This window comes from Fusarium graminearum, chromosome 2 (genome assembly GCF_000240135.3).
Source record: "Fusarium graminearum PH-1 chromosome 2, whole genome shotgun sequence".
NCBI lineage: Eukaryota > Fungi > Ascomycota > Sordariomycetes > Hypocreales > Nectriaceae > Fusarium > Fusarium graminearum.
This window is the reverse complement of record NC_026475.1, coordinates 8,104,402-8,119,828: the sequence shown is the minus strand read 5'-3', so window position 1 is coordinate 8,119,828 and position 15,427 is coordinate 8,104,402. Positions and strand designations below refer to the sequence as shown.

The window sequence follows — 15,427 nt, the reverse complement described above, 5'->3', positions numbered from 1 at the left end:
CAGGGTTCAGAACGGTCAAAATTAATCATGACAACTCACCTTACCCATGCCCCTCAATACGCTGCCCCTCGCTAAGAACGAGATTTTCAGTGGACCATCCAGTCAAGCTTCTTCCCGGAGATGGCGTTGATCGGTCCCACAACGTGGTTCTTCAACGCGGCTCTGCTCTATCGACGTAACGAGTCAACGAGCCTCCGAGCCAAAGATATCACAATGCAAAGATATGAGTCACATGACCAAACTTTGACAACCTCACATCAACCGCGCACTAAGCCCTGACCTCTACGGCGAAAAGGGACCAAGGTCGGAGTGGCAATTAGGGCTCGTATTCAAACAATTCGTGGCTTGTGTCAGGTGCTAGATTCACTCAGGTTGACACACATGCAATGCACCAAGAATTGCAGCAGCAGCAGAAACAATGCCTACAACCGAGACTGGACATTTTTAAACATATTCGTTTCCATTAGACTATTTCTAGTAGTACAAGGGTATGTTTCTAGCATGTCCGCTTGCATGCTGAATAGATAAATGCTTTTCTGCAAAACACAGTGTACTAATAGTTTAATTTTTGCAACCCTCTCACCTTAACCCTGACCCAACTCTTTCGTGAGTGCATCAATCAGAAGCTGGTCAGCCGTATCGAAGATACCAGCCGCCGGGTTGGGGATGAAGTTGTCATCACCACCAACGCTATCGTCGGCCATCTCCTCATCCTCGGCCGGCATATCGTCCTCATCATCCAAGACCTCAGCCGACAAGTCGGGCATCTCCTCATTGTAGGCCAGCATATCGTTGACCTCCTCCTCATTATCAGGAATAATGATGGCGTTGGCGGCTACCTTCCTATCGTTACGGGGATGGTCAGCCGGCGTTACAGGCGCAGGACCCTGTCCGAGTCCGGGATCGACCAGCGGCACAGTGAGACCGCTTCCGAAGATTCGGAAGTCTTCCAGCTCCCCGATGAAGCGTTTCCTTCCTTCAGGCGTCATCCAGTGAGCCGGCCACCGAAAACCATCGGACGTGCTGGTGCAGGGATCGACGCTCTTTGCCAGCTTGATGTCATCCTCGCTAACCAGGTCTTTATTCCCCAGCGTCTTTGGACTCTTGTAAAAGCGCTGGAGTTGGCGCGCCATACGACGAAGTGCGGGCTCCTGTGTGGGATCGTTTTCGTCAATGGCCCATAAGCCCGCATGTGGCTGAGCTTGCATGCGCTGGCAAGACAGAGGAGCACATTGGCCCAAAGAAAGCTGGGCTTGGTGAGGCTGACCATGGTAAACCAAGCCAGAGGGATAAGCTGGTTGGGCTGGAACAGCGGGCACAAAACCAGCTTGGCAGTTAACAGACGGGCCTTGGGGTTGGAAGTTCAAGTCCAGAACCTGTTCGGGCTGGACTTGAGGCCGGTACTGACAAGCCTGGGGAGGGTAAGGGGGAGCGGGAAGGAAAGAAGGAGTGGGAGTGGGAGGCTGCGAGTAATCAGCCTGAGGGAAAGCCGCCCCTGAAAAGTAGGTTGACTGGACTCGAGGCTGATACTGTTGATCCGGGGAAGTGGGAAACCGACCATCACCGCAAGCGAAAGTCCGCCCTGTATTACAGGTTGGCTGGACTTGAGACTGGTAATGGGCAGCCGGAGAAGGGGGAAGCTGACCAGTCTGGTCAGGGAAAGCGAAATGCAGCCCTGGAGTTTGGGCTGCCTGGTCTTGACTAGGCTGGGCAGGGAAAGCCATGCCTTGTCTGAGGGCCGACAGAGCAAGCTCAGGGTTAGTTGTGAGGGCCCTGACTAGCCGCTCGTACTTAAACCGATAATCAGTGTTGTCGTCTGACATGGTGTTATCGTCTGAAGTGGTGTTGATGAATTGTATGCTAGCTTGGATGTAGTGTTTGTGTGTTGTGGTGTCCGAGTTGAATACAATTGTTGGTGAAGAGAGAAGAGAAAGAAAAGAACAGTTATGGGAATTCTTTGCGTTTATATAGCATCAGGATTTAAGATTTTGTGCGCTCGAAATTGTGAGTGCATTATTGAGTTCAGAGAGAGAAAAAAAAAGAAAAACGTCTATTTGTTTGATATCTTTGGTGTAAGCCGTTGTTGTGCGCATGTGATGGATTACAATACAGTGCAAACCTCAATAGAAAGTATAGAAATTGGGACTCTGTGAGAATTGCGGGCCCTTTTGGCTTGGAATAGTCCATTTTGAAGAGCATGCTACCTGCAACTGACCTGCGCCGTCGGGCGTACCTGCAGTAGGTCCGGTATCAAGATGGCAGCTTGCTTTTTGAAGCACTCTTTTCCAGGGCAACATCGGCCCATTACTCACAGAAGTTTTCAGACAGACACATTTGGCTTTAGTGAGGGCATTACTGATACTTCAAATAGTAGCCTGGCGTTTCTTTGGAATATCATCGAGGTGGCTGGTGATCTTTTGACCTCAGGCTACGCGTTACGTTGGGAGTTTTCACTCCTTTTTTGCGCTCTTCAACGCGTTGTCATGTGACGCGGTGTCTTTTGGACCACTCACGACGTTTTATTTCAGTGCTAATACTATAATTAAAGAATCTATGCATTTCTACTCCTATGACTTCCGAAGCCTCTCGGTTGGTCACGGTCAAACCGAGACATGTGACTCACACTATTGCTACCCATTTGGAACCAGAAAGAACCAAATACATCTTCTGAACAATATCGATACCGTACCCAGATCTAAAACAATAGCGGACGTAGGGGGTTTTCAATATATTCAAGTGACAAAGCAAGGCTATTGACAGGCTACTAGCATTACCTACATAGCACATACAATTCTGATATTCTGTATATGATTTCAACATCCATCAGACAGCCTTGAATTGTCAACTGGACATGTCTAACAACACCATTAACCCGCGTAGGTACCTACTTTTGAAAATTGTCTTGTCGTGATATTCCATAATGAGTATCTCAGTACGTACCTACCTGTAGTAAACCTTAATGTCACATCAGCCACCGAATGTGAACAAATTCATCAGTCAAATCTATCAACGTTTTGAACTGAACTTTGTCGCAAACTTAGTACTCCGAATTCGCTCGCAATTTGCGTCCTTGTTTCTCCCGTTCTTTGTTTTCGCGCCAGGGTCATGGTCATGGCTCGCCGCTAGTATGGTGATTGACAAAGGCGCATCAAGAGGTAGTCAATCATGATCCAGAGGATGTGTATCACGGACCTTAATAAATTCCATTCACTGATGTCTGTCCTGCGTGTATAAAGTAGCTGATGTCTTCCTAAATTCTTTGCGGCCTGACCAGGACCGTGACCTGTAACGAGGAAGGAACCACTTCCGCAATGGCCAAGTTTACATCCAGATACAGCAACGAGATTCAACATGTAAACAACTCCTTTCATCCTGACTAGCCATCTGGTCTCTGACGCCCTGTAGATGATGTTTGTTGCCGGCGAGACGCAGGATGTCTCTGCAGAGACACTGACACTAGTGGAGCAAATTGTTCACCAACAAATTCAACATTTGGCAAGTTGCACGTGCTTCTGTTATTAGATCACAACTAACATCGCCACCAGCTTTCTTCTGCTAGCAAACTCGCTGCACGTCGCCGCAAACGAGTTATTTCTATCTACGACATAATATTCCAAGTTCGACACGATACCACACGCGTCGCACGAATCCAAAAACTTCTAAGATGGCGGGCTATTCGTCGAGAAGCCAAGAAGTCGAACAAAGAAGCCAATGGCGACGTCGACATAGACGAAGATGATCTATCGGACGACCCCCTTGAAAGCCCTCCGAACGAAGAGGCCGCTGCCAAAAAGACAGAAACTCCCGCGGCCATCCTACCTTGGGACATCGAGTCTTTCTTCTCCGTTATCCCCCCTGGCGGTGACACCAACGAATCGCTCCTAGACGACCCAAGTGACGTTTCCCTGAAAACTCTCCGCTGGGCAGACGAAATTACAAAGAACATGTCGAAAAAGGAGTACGACAGGTGGTTTACCCACCGCAAAGCGTCGTTCACCACCCGCAAACCGAAGCGTTTTCGCGAATGGGCAGGGATCGGTGTCGTATTCCAAGTCTTGAAGAAAGATGATACCCTCGAAATAATTGGATTTTTAGCAGTGGAGATGGTCAAACGTCTGACAGATATAGCACTGACCATCCAGGCACAAGATTTGACAGCGCATAGAAAACGACAAGGTCAATCGGTGGCAGCTCTCGGGACGAGACGATACGGGATGTTTGTGCCAATCGATACTGGGAGGCCACCAATCGATGTTGTGCATATTCGGAGGGCTTTTGACGAGACACAAATGAAACCCAAGCGCAAGCGGGTGAGGCTTAGTAGGATTCCGGGAGAGAGGACGTTGGAATTGATCTAGGTTTGGGAAGCGCTACAATATTTGGATATACCCCTCCAATTTGGACATGCCCCTCGCGTCAATTCCAACGGTTGGATACTGATAGAAGACTGTGTTTGGCTGGTACCCCGTTGACGATTGTGGCTTCAGGATGCTTAAATAAAGAAATATATATCTTATTTCAACGACCTATGATTCAACTACATCCTTCAAAGCGACGAGCTCTGCATTCGTCCACTCCTTCACTTTTCCCTGCCACTTTCCGCCTGTTCCTCCGCCCTTGATGTCCTTGACTACAGACTTGACCTTTTTCGCCATGGCATCGACAGCTACCTTGTCGCCAACGATGACGACTGGGCCACCACCTTTGGGCTCGCCAATAGCAATGACTACGACAAATTCGGTACCCTCGAGAAAATCCCGCGTTTCACCGACAATCTTGTTAATAAAATCGGTGCTTCCTTCGTAGCGATAGATATACGCATTCATCTTGTTCTGGATGATACTTCTGATAGCATGTTCGCTTTCGAACTTGGCGACTTCGAGCAAGAGCTTTCGTTCGGATCGTTTGAGGTCGGTTACGCTGTCGGACAAAGCGGTGGCACGGGTCACTACTTCAGTCGGGTTGCTGCTGACGGACATCATTTTGGCAATGGTGTTGATTGCGCTGACGGACGAGCTTGCAAGGTTGATGCCGCGGTCGCCTGCGATAAAGGACAAGCGGCAGTTTTTGCCGTGGACGGACTGTGTCGAGCCGAGAATGATAAGGGAGATGTGCGATGTTTGCGCGAGGTGGGTGCCGCAGCATCTGTTAAAGTTAGTCAAAAGTCTATAAACGAAAACGAAAGACTTGCGTATTCTCGTCAAGGTCTCCAATGTGAATGACTCTGACAACGCCGTCGGACTTGTCATAGTCTCCAGGCAGCTTGTGATCCTTCGTGTTATCTGGAGTGTCAACCTTGATCGACAAATTCTCTCGGATCTTTTCGGCACATTCCATTTGGATAGCCTGCATCTCCTCGTCTGTAGGTTTCCTCTGCAGGTCAACATAGTTGAAACCTCCATCAGTACCCATGCCCCAACCCAGCGTCTTGAGCTCGTGATTTTTCATCATTACTGCTGATAGCAGATGCTGGCCAGTGTGCTGTTGCATGTGATCCCATCGGCGCTTCCAGTCAATTTCCTGACGGACCTCAGTCCCAGGAGCGATAGGCTTTGCCGAGTGGATTATACATCTTAGGCCCTCTCGCTGCACATTTGTGATGGGAATTGGGGCTAAATCTTCACCCGAGAGCGGAGTGATTGTCCCATGGTCACAGGGCTGACCGCCACCTAAAATCCGTGTAAGTGAGTTCGTTGAAATGAGGGGTAGTAAAATTCAACCTTCTGGGAACAAGATAGAGTTGGAGCACTCAAGTAACCACTGAGGCTGGGCTGATTTTTTAGACTTTTGCGTTGATTTCTCACAAGAAACTACTTTAGTTTCAATACTTCGTAGGTAAGAGTCGGATTGGCAGGCCAAGTCGCCGACAACACGGCCGCTCTCTTGCTGAGCCATATTTCGATGGGGTTTGTTGCTAAGGGAACGCGTGAACATGTGATGGAGGGATGGAGTTGAAGTGGTACTGGCTTGTGAGTCATGATTACTAAGATGATTGGCACTTGACGTGGATACGTACTGTTACAGCCATATCTCGACCATGATGACAGACTCCATATCATATCATTACAATAGCCAGTTTTAGACAAGTTCTTACATTGATACTTTTACTACCATCATCAATGATCAGGCATGCTATCTTGATCAACACGCGCTCATTACAAAAACAAGACAAGACACACATATTGACTGCCCATCTACTTCCACTCAACACAAACTACCCGTGTTCTTCCCTTCTTCTCAGACACGCGCTTGAAATGTTCAACATGCTATCCACCCGATCATTCTCGCGCAGGAAAGAAGGAGTCATACCATCGTTGACGATGCCGACCGACTTCCGCGTCGGAAAACTCTGAATCGCTGTCGTCTGTATCACAAGTCAACACCGAGTCCAAAGCTTGTTAATCGCGACATTCGTACTCACCATCACGGGTATCCCTAACATACTCAAACGGGGAAGGGTCCTCAATGCGGCTCTCGTCTCCAAGGTGAATCTTCAGTTCGTTTTCGTCGAACCAATCTTTCTGCGAAGCGTTAAAGACCTCTCTATCAACGGTACCGCCGCTTCGCTCAATGTCGATTCGAGGACGGAACGTCACAGAGACAATGTAGTAGTCGAGTCTACCAGGTTCCGTCTCGTCGCGAACCCATCGTCGGTCGCCCCATGTGCTATCGCCGCTCCATCGACTCTTCTTTCTGCCCAATGCATCGGCGTAAAGCACGACACCGTCACAGCGTTTAAAGTACCACTTCTTGATCATTTGATCAGCAATCTTGTCAATCTGGTCCTTCTTTCTCTCCAAAGACTCCAGCTCGATGCAGAATTGGTTTGTGCACCAATGCATGGCTTTACAAACGTCCTCAATCCAGCCGCCTTCAAAACGAAGAGGCTCGTCGTCTTCCCAAAACCACCAATCAGTGTGGCGAATCGTGAGGGTGACGATGCGAGGTGCAAGCAGCGCCGGCTCGGCCAGGATCTTGGCCACAAGACCCTCTTCGAGCTTGTACATCTGCGCAAAGATTCGGAGTCTCTCAATCTCGACCTTGTCTTGCTCCGGCTGCTGTGTAAGGAGTCGACTAAGCATGTGTCTCACTTCATAAGGCACACCAGACTTTCCAGGCGGGGCACGATCGGGAGCTGTGGCCCATCTGACGTGTTCTCGCAAGAGAAATGGTTTGAACCACGTCTCGCGATAGACGGCACGACATGTGCGAAGGACCCTGGTATCGGTCGATTGATGAGCCTCGTACAAAGGACGAGTATAGCATGTCTGTTTGCTATATTGCATGTGTGCTCCAGGGTCAGGATGGTCAGTCAGGACGTAGGAGAAGATCTTGTCTCTGACTTCGCCGGGAAGAAGGGAGAAGAGAGGAGAGTCTGTCTGCGGGTTCACAAACTCTGACAGAATTCTTTCATGGAGAAATTGACTCATTTTGATGGGGTTTGGTAAAGGATTGAGATGGATTGACGGATGGCTGAGGTTAACCATGGGATGGATGATGGCTCTTTTAAAAATCCATTTTCAGCCTAGGCAGCGGTGCGGGGTTTCTTATAGTGAGCCTCTGTTGCCTTGAACCAACCATGTCCATCCAGCAGATGCCTTGTGCACAGGTCGCCAGGGTGTCGACACATACAAGAGTCGTTCAATTGGACAATAACCATCAGATATCATCTGCGCATTGCATTATACGAGTCACTATATGTGGGTCAACATGTTACACAAGCAAACACAGATTGTTATCTATCTGGCATTCTCTCTTATCTCATATCTCATTACTATACTCCGTCTTCCCCATTTAGTATCCGTACAAGTTGACGTGCTCAGAGGTGGAAGCGCGAATGCGGCGGTTCTCACGAACAAGAAGGATGCGGATAGCCCAGGCACATGCAATTGAGCATAGAGCGAAACCGGCAGAGGCACCGAAACCGATTCCGTATCGAGGAGAGTCGCTCTTGGGCCAGAGGTAGGCACCGTAGATGTAACCAATCTAGAACTTTGTTAGAACAAGATACAATGAAAAGAGGACGCGAGACTACTAACCTGACCACCAACATTGGTCATGGCTAAAACAACAGCCTTCTTCTCCTTGGTCTGCGACAGTGTTGAGGACGCCCATCCGATAATGACAGAGTTGACAGCGTAGGCACCCATGGGGAAGATGAAGCAAGCGACGTATCGGGCGGCGGTGTTGAGAGTGGCAGCGGCGAGAGCGAAACCGACGACGGCGACGGAAAGACCAGCGGTGATGTGCCAGGTGCGCTCGTGCATGCGTCCCGAGTTCCAACCAAAGAAGATACCTGCGGCGCCAGCAAAGATGAAAGGTGGGCAGGTCATGACAAGGGTGATGGTAGTGTTGAAACCAAGAGTCTTGACGACACTAGGAAAGGTCAGCATAGATTCAACATTTTTGTCGTGGCCAAGACTTACGTAGGGAAGAAGGAGTTGAAAGAGCAAGCAGAAAGATGGAAGTTCTGCATAAGACAGAAAAGCCATGTTCGCTTATCCTTGCAAGCCTGCTTGAGACCCTCCCAAGAAGAACCACCCTCCTCAGAGTCAGAGACCTTGTCCTTCTCCATGCGATCGTGGGCGATTTTCCTCTCGCGTTCGTTGAGCCACCATGTGGTAGTAGGGGTGTTGGGAAGCATGAAGAAACCGATGATGGCGACGAGCGCGGTGACGGCACCTTCGACAATAAACAGCCTGGAGTTGTTAGTAGAGACAACAACCTGGTGGGCGGTAGACTCACCATCGCCATCCTGCAAGACCGGCTAGACCGTCCATGCCTGCAAAGATTCCAGCAGCGATAAGACCGGAGAAGCCAGTGGCGAGAATTTGAGCGCAGTAGAGGACAGCGATGCGGGCGGCGACCTCTGTTGCACGTTAGTATGGTGCCAGCTTTGTCGACGCGGAATACTGACCTTTGCGTGTGTAGAAGATGGAGAGCATGTATGTGGCACCGGGGTAGAAAGGAGCTTCGGTAATACCCAGGAAGAACCGACAAACGACAAGACCAGCGTAGCTCTTGACAAGCGCAGTGCAAGCTGATATCGTTGTTAGCGTATAGACTCAAAACAAGTTGATTGCAACCTACCAGAGACAGCAGCCCAAACCAACATCCAGCAACTCATGTACATGCCGGGCTTGACCTTTGTGATCAACATGTTGCTAGGAACCTGCATCAAGACATAACCGACAAACAAGCTTGTCAAAGTTAGCGTTCGCTCTAATTTCGTTGGCAGCGCGTCACATACATCGAAACAGTTGTGTTGAACTCGGTTCCAGTCATGTTGAGATCATCCTCGAGGTTATTCAATCGCGCCTGAGCAATGGCATTTCGGTCGACGTAGTTGAGGAAGTACATGAGACAGAGACATGGCTGTGGAGAATTGTTAGTACAGCCAAGACGTTGCAGCGCGGCCAAGAGCATTGGCGATTCAAACACCCGAGCATTGGCATTGGCGCACGCGCAGATCAGACGGAAAACTCACCATGATCCACCAGTCAAGCTTCTTGACAAGGCGGATTTCTTCTGGGTCTGTCTTCTTGGCAGTACCCGTCCAATCTCTCTCCTCGTCCATCTGCGTTGGTTTCTCATCCTCGAGGACGCTATTAACGTGTGCGAACTCGGACGTCTCCTTGCCAGATTCTTGGTGATGGGTAGTAGAGGTGGCCATGTTGTGGTGAGAGAGAGGTTGATGGTTGAAAAGTTTTCTCTCGACGTTCCAGACCCTGTGTATTTATGGCCACGGCCCTTGATCATCGTCGGGAGCGGGGAAAATGGGGGGAGACGGCGAACTAGTGAACCTGGGCTCTGGGGAAAAGTGGTCAACAATCTGGGGTAGTTTCGGAGGCTACAAGTAGATTCCGAGGATGCATGGATGCTACTTTGTTGAGTTTTTTGGGGGAGGAGAGGACGCTAGAGTGTTTATGCTGTTATGACAAGTTTGTGGTGTCTCATTTGGTGATGAATTGGGATGGAACTGCGGAGATCGCGTCCGACATGGGGGGCACGGAGTCAGTGGGGACTCTGCAATGGTAGAAGCACCATTACTACAGAGAGAGAGAGCCTTGACTGAAGACATGCTGCTGCTGATAAATGTCAATATTATCTTGAGATGTTGTTATACATGGCTCTTTCCCATTAGCTAGTATGAAGAGGCGGCGAGAAGATCACTCAGTACACCAAACACTTTGGCGAGTCATTCATCCCAATCCGCAAATACCTACCCCAAAGGCAACCTCAATGACGCGCCCTTATGATCAATTGATGTCTTCATCAACACATCTAACCCATCAATATCTCGATATCACAGATCAAAAACGAGATATCAATTCAACGACTCTCCGGACTCTACTTTTTGACGCCGTTGCTCTACCATTCCCATGCCCTCTCCATCTTCCCCTTCTAAAAACTCGGGCCCTGATAAAGCTCCGACGCGATGGCGTTGGTTCACGTGTCGCGCTATGTCCCAGAAAAGAGTCGAGACTCCAGATCACGAATTAAACTCCAATCCTGGAGAGATCTATCTGGGGTTCTCGGCTTGGCTGCAGGATCAGATTGCCGGCTGTTCCTGACTCTTGGTATTTCTTGCAGTGACAATACGTGCATTTGCTGAGACACGAGAGATGGCTGGAGAACGGAAAGTGGGCGGAAAACATTTACCGACTATGAGTGATTCAACATCTTCCAAACGAGATTGCCAGGCCCAGTATAAAAAAGACTATTTGTCATCGGGTTTATATGATACAAGTGGGATGGAAATACAGATAACCTCAGTGACAAGCCTTTCCATACTTGCGTAACCTCGCGTAATTATAGGGTAGCGGTGCTAGAAACCCAGCGGCAACAGAGACCAAAGCCGCGATCCAGAATGAAGGATCATCAAGCGCAACTCTTCCACCAGTTAGATAGTAGTCTACCGCATTCTCTGCCGCTTCCATGGTCAACATGGAGATTAAGCTCATGCCGATTGCTGTTCTTACAGCCGTAAGCCAAGTCAAACCATCGCGACCGACGCGTAGCATCACTGTCTCAAGAAGGATAGATGTTGAGATACCAGATGCCACTGATTTGCTGGGTTAGCGGTTGTGTCTAGGTTTGCAGGCTCTGAGTGTGCAACTAACTGGATATTGGCATGACAATCCCCATGCTCAGTTCCGGGTAGTAGGCTTGAAGCATCCACATGGCAGAAAAGTCACCGACTGTGCAGCCGATGAGACATCGCGTGGTGTTGACAGACGCTCTCTTCCATACCACTCTCGAGCTCCAAAACTCAGTTGACGTGATAGATACGGGCGCAGGTGTTTTTGGGCTATTCTTTTTACTGCAACACTGGTTGCTTGTCCATTGCTTTCGGAGGTCGGTCGCTAGATGTAGGCCTGTGACTGGAGTGGCGAGACGCGGCCCCAGCGTAACAGGACGACGCGCACAGAGACGCAATGAGTTGGTAATCGCGCGCATCTTGGGGCTTCTTCCTTTATATTTTTATATCGATCTCTTGATGCGTGGGAATATGTAGATGAATAGCTTCAAATTGCGGTTCAGTTGCTTACTACCTACTTGTGTCGCCAACGCCGCGAAATTCACTCAGTTCCACTTTAAAAATGCCTTTGTCCGTCAGGGAAGGAAAACGTTTGTTACAAGTATCCAGGCGGTTGGCAATAGCATCACAAGGATGTTTCCTCTTTAACTTACAAAAATCCCAGCTTCGTCTCAGCTCAGCCAATGCTATTTACTAGGTATTTGTAGCGATCAATGCCTCTGAGGGCGTAACCATCCCCGGGTGCAGGTCAATACCAAGCCAGTTTCTTTCACAACCCCTTAGGCGTTCTGAGGCGCTAAATTACAGGTCACTTGTCGCTGTCATTTGATGATGTGACGACAAACCGTCGTCGACCAGATCGTTGCGATGGAAAGATACAAATAATAAACGTGCGGTCTTCAATTCAAATAAAGTACAAAATATCCAATCTACAAACAGTCTTCCGTACATGTCAATAACTTCAATCTGCTACTCAACACCCTCTAATTGTGATGTCTTCAGGGTAGCCCTTACAGTGACAAGCCAAAGTCTCCACCAATACCAATACCAACAGAGATGAGCGTGGCAATGATCCTTACCATTGTAAGGGCTGAAGGGTCATTGACAAAATGAATCAGGATAGCAGCATCCGGGACAGTACCATCAGTACCGACAACAGTATGGCTATAACCTTGAAAGAACCTGCCGCGTTCAACGCCACGCAAGATAGATGGCTTGCGCAGGGCGGCTGTCAATGTGTGATCAAGAACTTCTTCCTGGATGAATATTCTGTCCTCACCCCCGTCAGTGGGGTGCATATCAGTGATCTATTGTCGGAGGTTAGAAGATGATGACGAAAAGCAGATAGTGAGGGTCGACACTCACCTGGGACAATTTGACAAGAGAGACAACCGGCTTTTTGAGTAGTATACCACGATACAATACTCGTTTGAAGCCGTTGAAGTGCAGCTTTAAGGCTTTGGCAAGGCTGAGCGCAAATGCTTCAGGCTCCTCGCCCTCAGAGATTGAGATGTTCAAGGTATGGGTCTTTCCTGAAAGGGACTTGAAGAGAAGAAGGTAGGTGATCTTGGTGTCAGGCTGGGGTTCCATTTGCGTCTTGAACAGAGGATGGGATGTAGAATGTGCAGTGGTGTGTTTTCAGGGGAAAGGGAATGATGATAGAGTCTTGGATGAAGATGGGAAGTGATGCTGGTTTGTGTCCCAAAGAGCGACACATCGTCAACTTATATAGACATTGTAAAACTCATGAGCTGTTGAGAAACATCAGGTTTGACTTGCACCCTGCAGAAAAGATTAGGAAAAGGCGGCTTGTTGATATATAATGTCCTTTCGTTGCGGGAAAAGGTGATTTATCTGGAGTTGACGGTAGAAGAGGCTGCGATGGAAACATTTCCCGAGACGTCGAGTCATTTTGGTGTAGTAAATCTAGCGACGAAGAGACTTGGATAACTAAGTGTAGAAGTCGAGGTACTAGCGGCACAATTAACTAGTAATGATCCCAAAAAGACTGGAAATCGCTGAAATGCAAGGAAATTACTGTTCTGTAAGTGCAAGATATGCAAATGACAGGAATTGGAGTCGCTGATAAATAACAAGGCTGCAAGGCAAATGCTGGAACTTCCTGTCAGGGATGTGCCTTGTCAATAAGCCATGCGTGCCAATTGGGCTTCAAAGTGTAATACAAAAGGCAGTGAGTTGTGCAATAAGATGGTAGAATTAAAGTTAATTAAACAGCTATGGTGTCGCACTTTGTGCAACTCTTACCGAGTTCTCGGGTTTTCTTGTGTTTGACAGCAACTTATGCCTCAGGATTAGAAGCATAAGAGACGAAATTAGTAGAGCAGTTTATGCTATTTAGTCCATACTGGTTAGACTACTTATTTTTGTAGTCTAAGAGTTAGGAGGCTAACTAAATTGCAGTGCATGTTGGGGTAGCTTTCAGGGTCTTCAGGAGATTTAACCACCGAACAGCTCTCTATCATCGTTTCTGTCAACTTTGGCACAAATGGCATCTACCCCTCGGTACAAAGAGGCGTCGTTTTTGGAGAGAACCAAGAGTATCGCGCTAGTCATTTTTGGTGTGCCGTCAGTGGTTAACCTGTTAGTGGAAGACTTGCATAGTTGACGGTGGTTGTATCATCCGATTTCTCTCTTTCTCGCGACTTATCGGCACCTTCTACTATTATCCGACGATGTGGGATGATAGCTTTGGTAAACTCCAAGAATATAGAATATAAACGATTTTTGTATTAACTATTTCTGTCTTATCATCTCTTTTTGCATGCCGGTTGATGTCAGGGAGTGCATATGCAGACTGTCGCGAGACCTTTTGCAGATACACAGACAGATAACTTGTCGCGAGGGAAAGAGAAATCCAATGTCACCCACCAGACCAAGTCCACATCAATAAAGATAGCATCCCCCCCTCCAAAACGACCATCAGCTCTTGCACCTCGATTAATTTCCGGTCAAGCTTCCTGTCGGTTCATTACTGCCGGTCTATACTCAGCAGCCATACCTCAACATACCTACCCAAAAGCAGATATGCCATGCCTTACGTTACAATTAACTGACGGACATGAAGAGGTGGGGAAAATGTCCCCAATTTGATCTCTATTTGGCGCTGACAGGCCTGCGATAGAACCCGCCGCTCCTCCATGTCTTCCTTCAAACCCGCACAGTTGCCGAACGCTGCATCGACGTCGGCGCGGATCGCTGGAGCGCGGCGCAATTCGAGAAGAGAGCTGGCGAACGTGTCAACGAGTTCACAGACAGATTCAGCGGTCGAAGCCATTGTCACGTACGCATTTAATCCCCGTCGACAAGCCTCAATTGGCCATGGCTAACCATGTCTCGTTTTAGGAACGCACCATCGAAGAGTTGATTGGCAAACCCAGATCCATCGCCATTCATCCTGCAGCTTCCCTCAAAACTACACAGGGGTCTCCCGAGTCCATACAGCAGCTAGTACGACGATCGGCCGCACGAGCAGCATCATCAGTAGACCCATGTCCGTCGCTAGAGAGCGACCACAGCAGCGTTGACAATGGTCCCACCACACAACCCCAGAACATGTCTAGTGCCACTTCTGAGGCTCAAGTTCCCCTTCCCCAACCAGCCGCTGCCGACCCTCCCATCTTCTCCGTAATCCGACAAGTCTTAGCGTATGATCCGTTATACGCAGAGGATGTCATCTCAGGTATTCGGAACCTGCCAGCCAATCGTCGTAGCATTCTTATTCTGCACGAAGACGAATGCATCGATGGTCCATCCAGCAAACCACACAAGGCTTCAAATAAATCATCAAAAAAGCGTCAGAGGTCAAAAGACAATTCGACTGCCGGTGATGGTACCGGAGGTGATCAGCAAGGGGACGGGGAGGGTGCTGGAGGTGCCCGAGAAGACGGCGCTGATGAAACAGGCGACGGCGAGAGTAATGGCAATTCTCCACCAAAAAAGAAGCGCAGCAAGGAACGCAACCAGGACAAGATTCGTCGCTGGATTTGCCCGTATCGTCTTGCATACCCCGAGATTCACGACAATCGCGATTTCAGCTACTGCTCTGCGAACATGACTGCGGTGCACAAATGGAGGTAGGCCAACGCGCATTGATCTTGCGACCGTTGCTGACAATAGCAGAAACCATCTCTTCGACCATCATTCCCAAGAAGCGAAAAGCAAAGACACCGACGGAGAAGCACATGCACGCTTCTACATGAGCAACGACCAGAAAGATAGTGTTGAAAAGAAAGTCGCCGAGTCCGGGGAGCATCGTCCTCGACCCACGCCCGAGTGGCTCACCCACTGCAAGAACCTCTTCATCGACGTTTGGTTGATTCTCTTTCCTAAAGATCAATTCCCTCACTTCAACGAGCCTTTGTCCCC

At 48.8% G+C, this 15,427-nt stretch overlaps 9 protein-coding genes across 9 annotated transcripts; 2 read left to right on the top strand and 7 right to left on the bottom strand.

Annotated features, from left to right (window-relative positions):
- Positions 1–584: 584 nt before the first annotated feature.
- Positions 585–1,823, bottom strand: FGSG_02988 (uncharacterized protein; the record flags this gene model as incomplete). Its single annotated transcript, XM_011324501.1, has 1 exon — positions 585–1,823. One exon carries the CDS (start codon positions 1,821–1,823, stop codon positions 585–587), a length of 1,239 nt encoding a protein of 412 aa, XP_011322803.1.
- Positions 1,824–2,120: 297 nt separating this feature from the next.
- Positions 2,121–2,919, bottom strand: FGSG_02989 (uncharacterized protein; the record flags this gene model as incomplete). The annotated part of the gene is made up of 5 exons (XM_011324500.1): positions 2,121–2,233; positions 2,514–2,536; positions 2,624–2,750; positions 2,790–2,801; positions 2,889–2,919. The coding sequence occupies 5 exons, from the start codon at positions 2,917–2,919 to the stop codon at positions 2,121–2,123; spliced, it is 306 nt and encodes a 101-aa protein (XP_011322802.1).
- A 392-nt stretch (positions 2,920–3,311) lies between these two features.
- Positions 3,312–4,358, top strand: FGSG_02990 (uncharacterized protein; the record flags this gene model as incomplete). The annotated part of the gene is made up of 2 exons (XM_011324499.1): positions 3,312–3,353; positions 3,546–4,358. 2 exons carry the CDS (start codon positions 3,312–3,314, stop codon positions 4,356–4,358), a joined length of 855 nt encoding a protein of 284 aa, XP_011322801.1.
- A 168-nt stretch (positions 4,359–4,526) lies between these two features.
- On the bottom strand, positions 4,527–5,451 carry FGSG_12537 (uncharacterized protein; the record flags this gene model as incomplete). The annotated part of the gene is made up of 2 exons (XM_011324498.1): positions 4,527–5,145; positions 5,243–5,451. 2 exons carry the CDS (start codon positions 5,449–5,451, stop codon positions 4,527–4,529), a joined length of 828 nt encoding a protein of 275 aa, XP_011322800.1.
- Positions 5,452–6,214: 763 nt separating this feature from the next.
- Positions 6,215–7,487, bottom strand: FGSG_12536 (uncharacterized protein; the record flags this gene model as incomplete). Its single annotated transcript, XM_011324497.1, has 2 exons — positions 6,215–6,357; positions 6,422–7,487. The coding sequence occupies 2 exons, from the start codon at positions 7,485–7,487 to the stop codon at positions 6,215–6,217; spliced, it is 1,209 nt and encodes a 402-aa protein (XP_011322799.1).
- A 226-nt stretch (positions 7,488–7,713) lies between these two features.
- Positions 7,714–9,673, bottom strand: FGSG_02992 (uncharacterized protein; the record flags this gene model as incomplete). Its single annotated transcript, XM_011324496.1, has 8 exons — positions 7,714–7,986; positions 8,040–8,376; positions 8,427–8,699; positions 8,746–8,869; positions 8,918–9,040; positions 9,091–9,200; positions 9,251–9,375; positions 9,488–9,673. The coding sequence occupies 8 exons, from the start codon at positions 9,671–9,673 to the stop codon at positions 7,795–7,797; spliced, it is 1,470 nt and encodes a 489-aa protein (XP_011322798.1). The 3' UTR covers positions 7,714–7,794.
- A 1,099-nt stretch (positions 9,674–10,772) lies between these two features.
- FGSG_02993 (uncharacterized protein) lies at positions 10,773–11,460 on the bottom strand (the record flags this gene model as incomplete). Its single annotated transcript, XM_011324495.1, has 2 exons — positions 10,773–11,065; positions 11,124–11,460. The coding sequence occupies 2 exons, from the start codon at positions 11,458–11,460 to the stop codon at positions 10,773–10,775; spliced, it is 630 nt and encodes a 209-aa protein (XP_011322797.1).
- Positions 11,461–11,945: 485 nt separating this feature from the next.
- On the bottom strand, positions 11,946–12,631 carry FGSG_02994 (uncharacterized protein; the record flags this gene model as incomplete). Its single annotated transcript, XM_011324494.1, has 3 exons — positions 11,946–11,970; positions 12,056–12,348; positions 12,407–12,631. 3 exons carry the CDS (start codon positions 12,629–12,631, stop codon positions 11,946–11,948), a joined length of 543 nt encoding a protein of 180 aa, XP_011322796.1.
- Positions 12,632–14,614: 1,983 nt separating this feature from the next.
- On the top strand, positions 14,615–15,139 carry FGSG_02995 (uncharacterized protein; the record flags this gene model as incomplete). Its single annotated transcript, XM_011324493.1, has 1 exon — positions 14,615–15,139. One exon carries the CDS (start codon positions 14,615–14,617, stop codon positions 15,137–15,139), a length of 525 nt encoding a protein of 174 aa, XP_011322795.1.
- Positions 15,140–15,427: the final 288 nt, after the last annotated feature.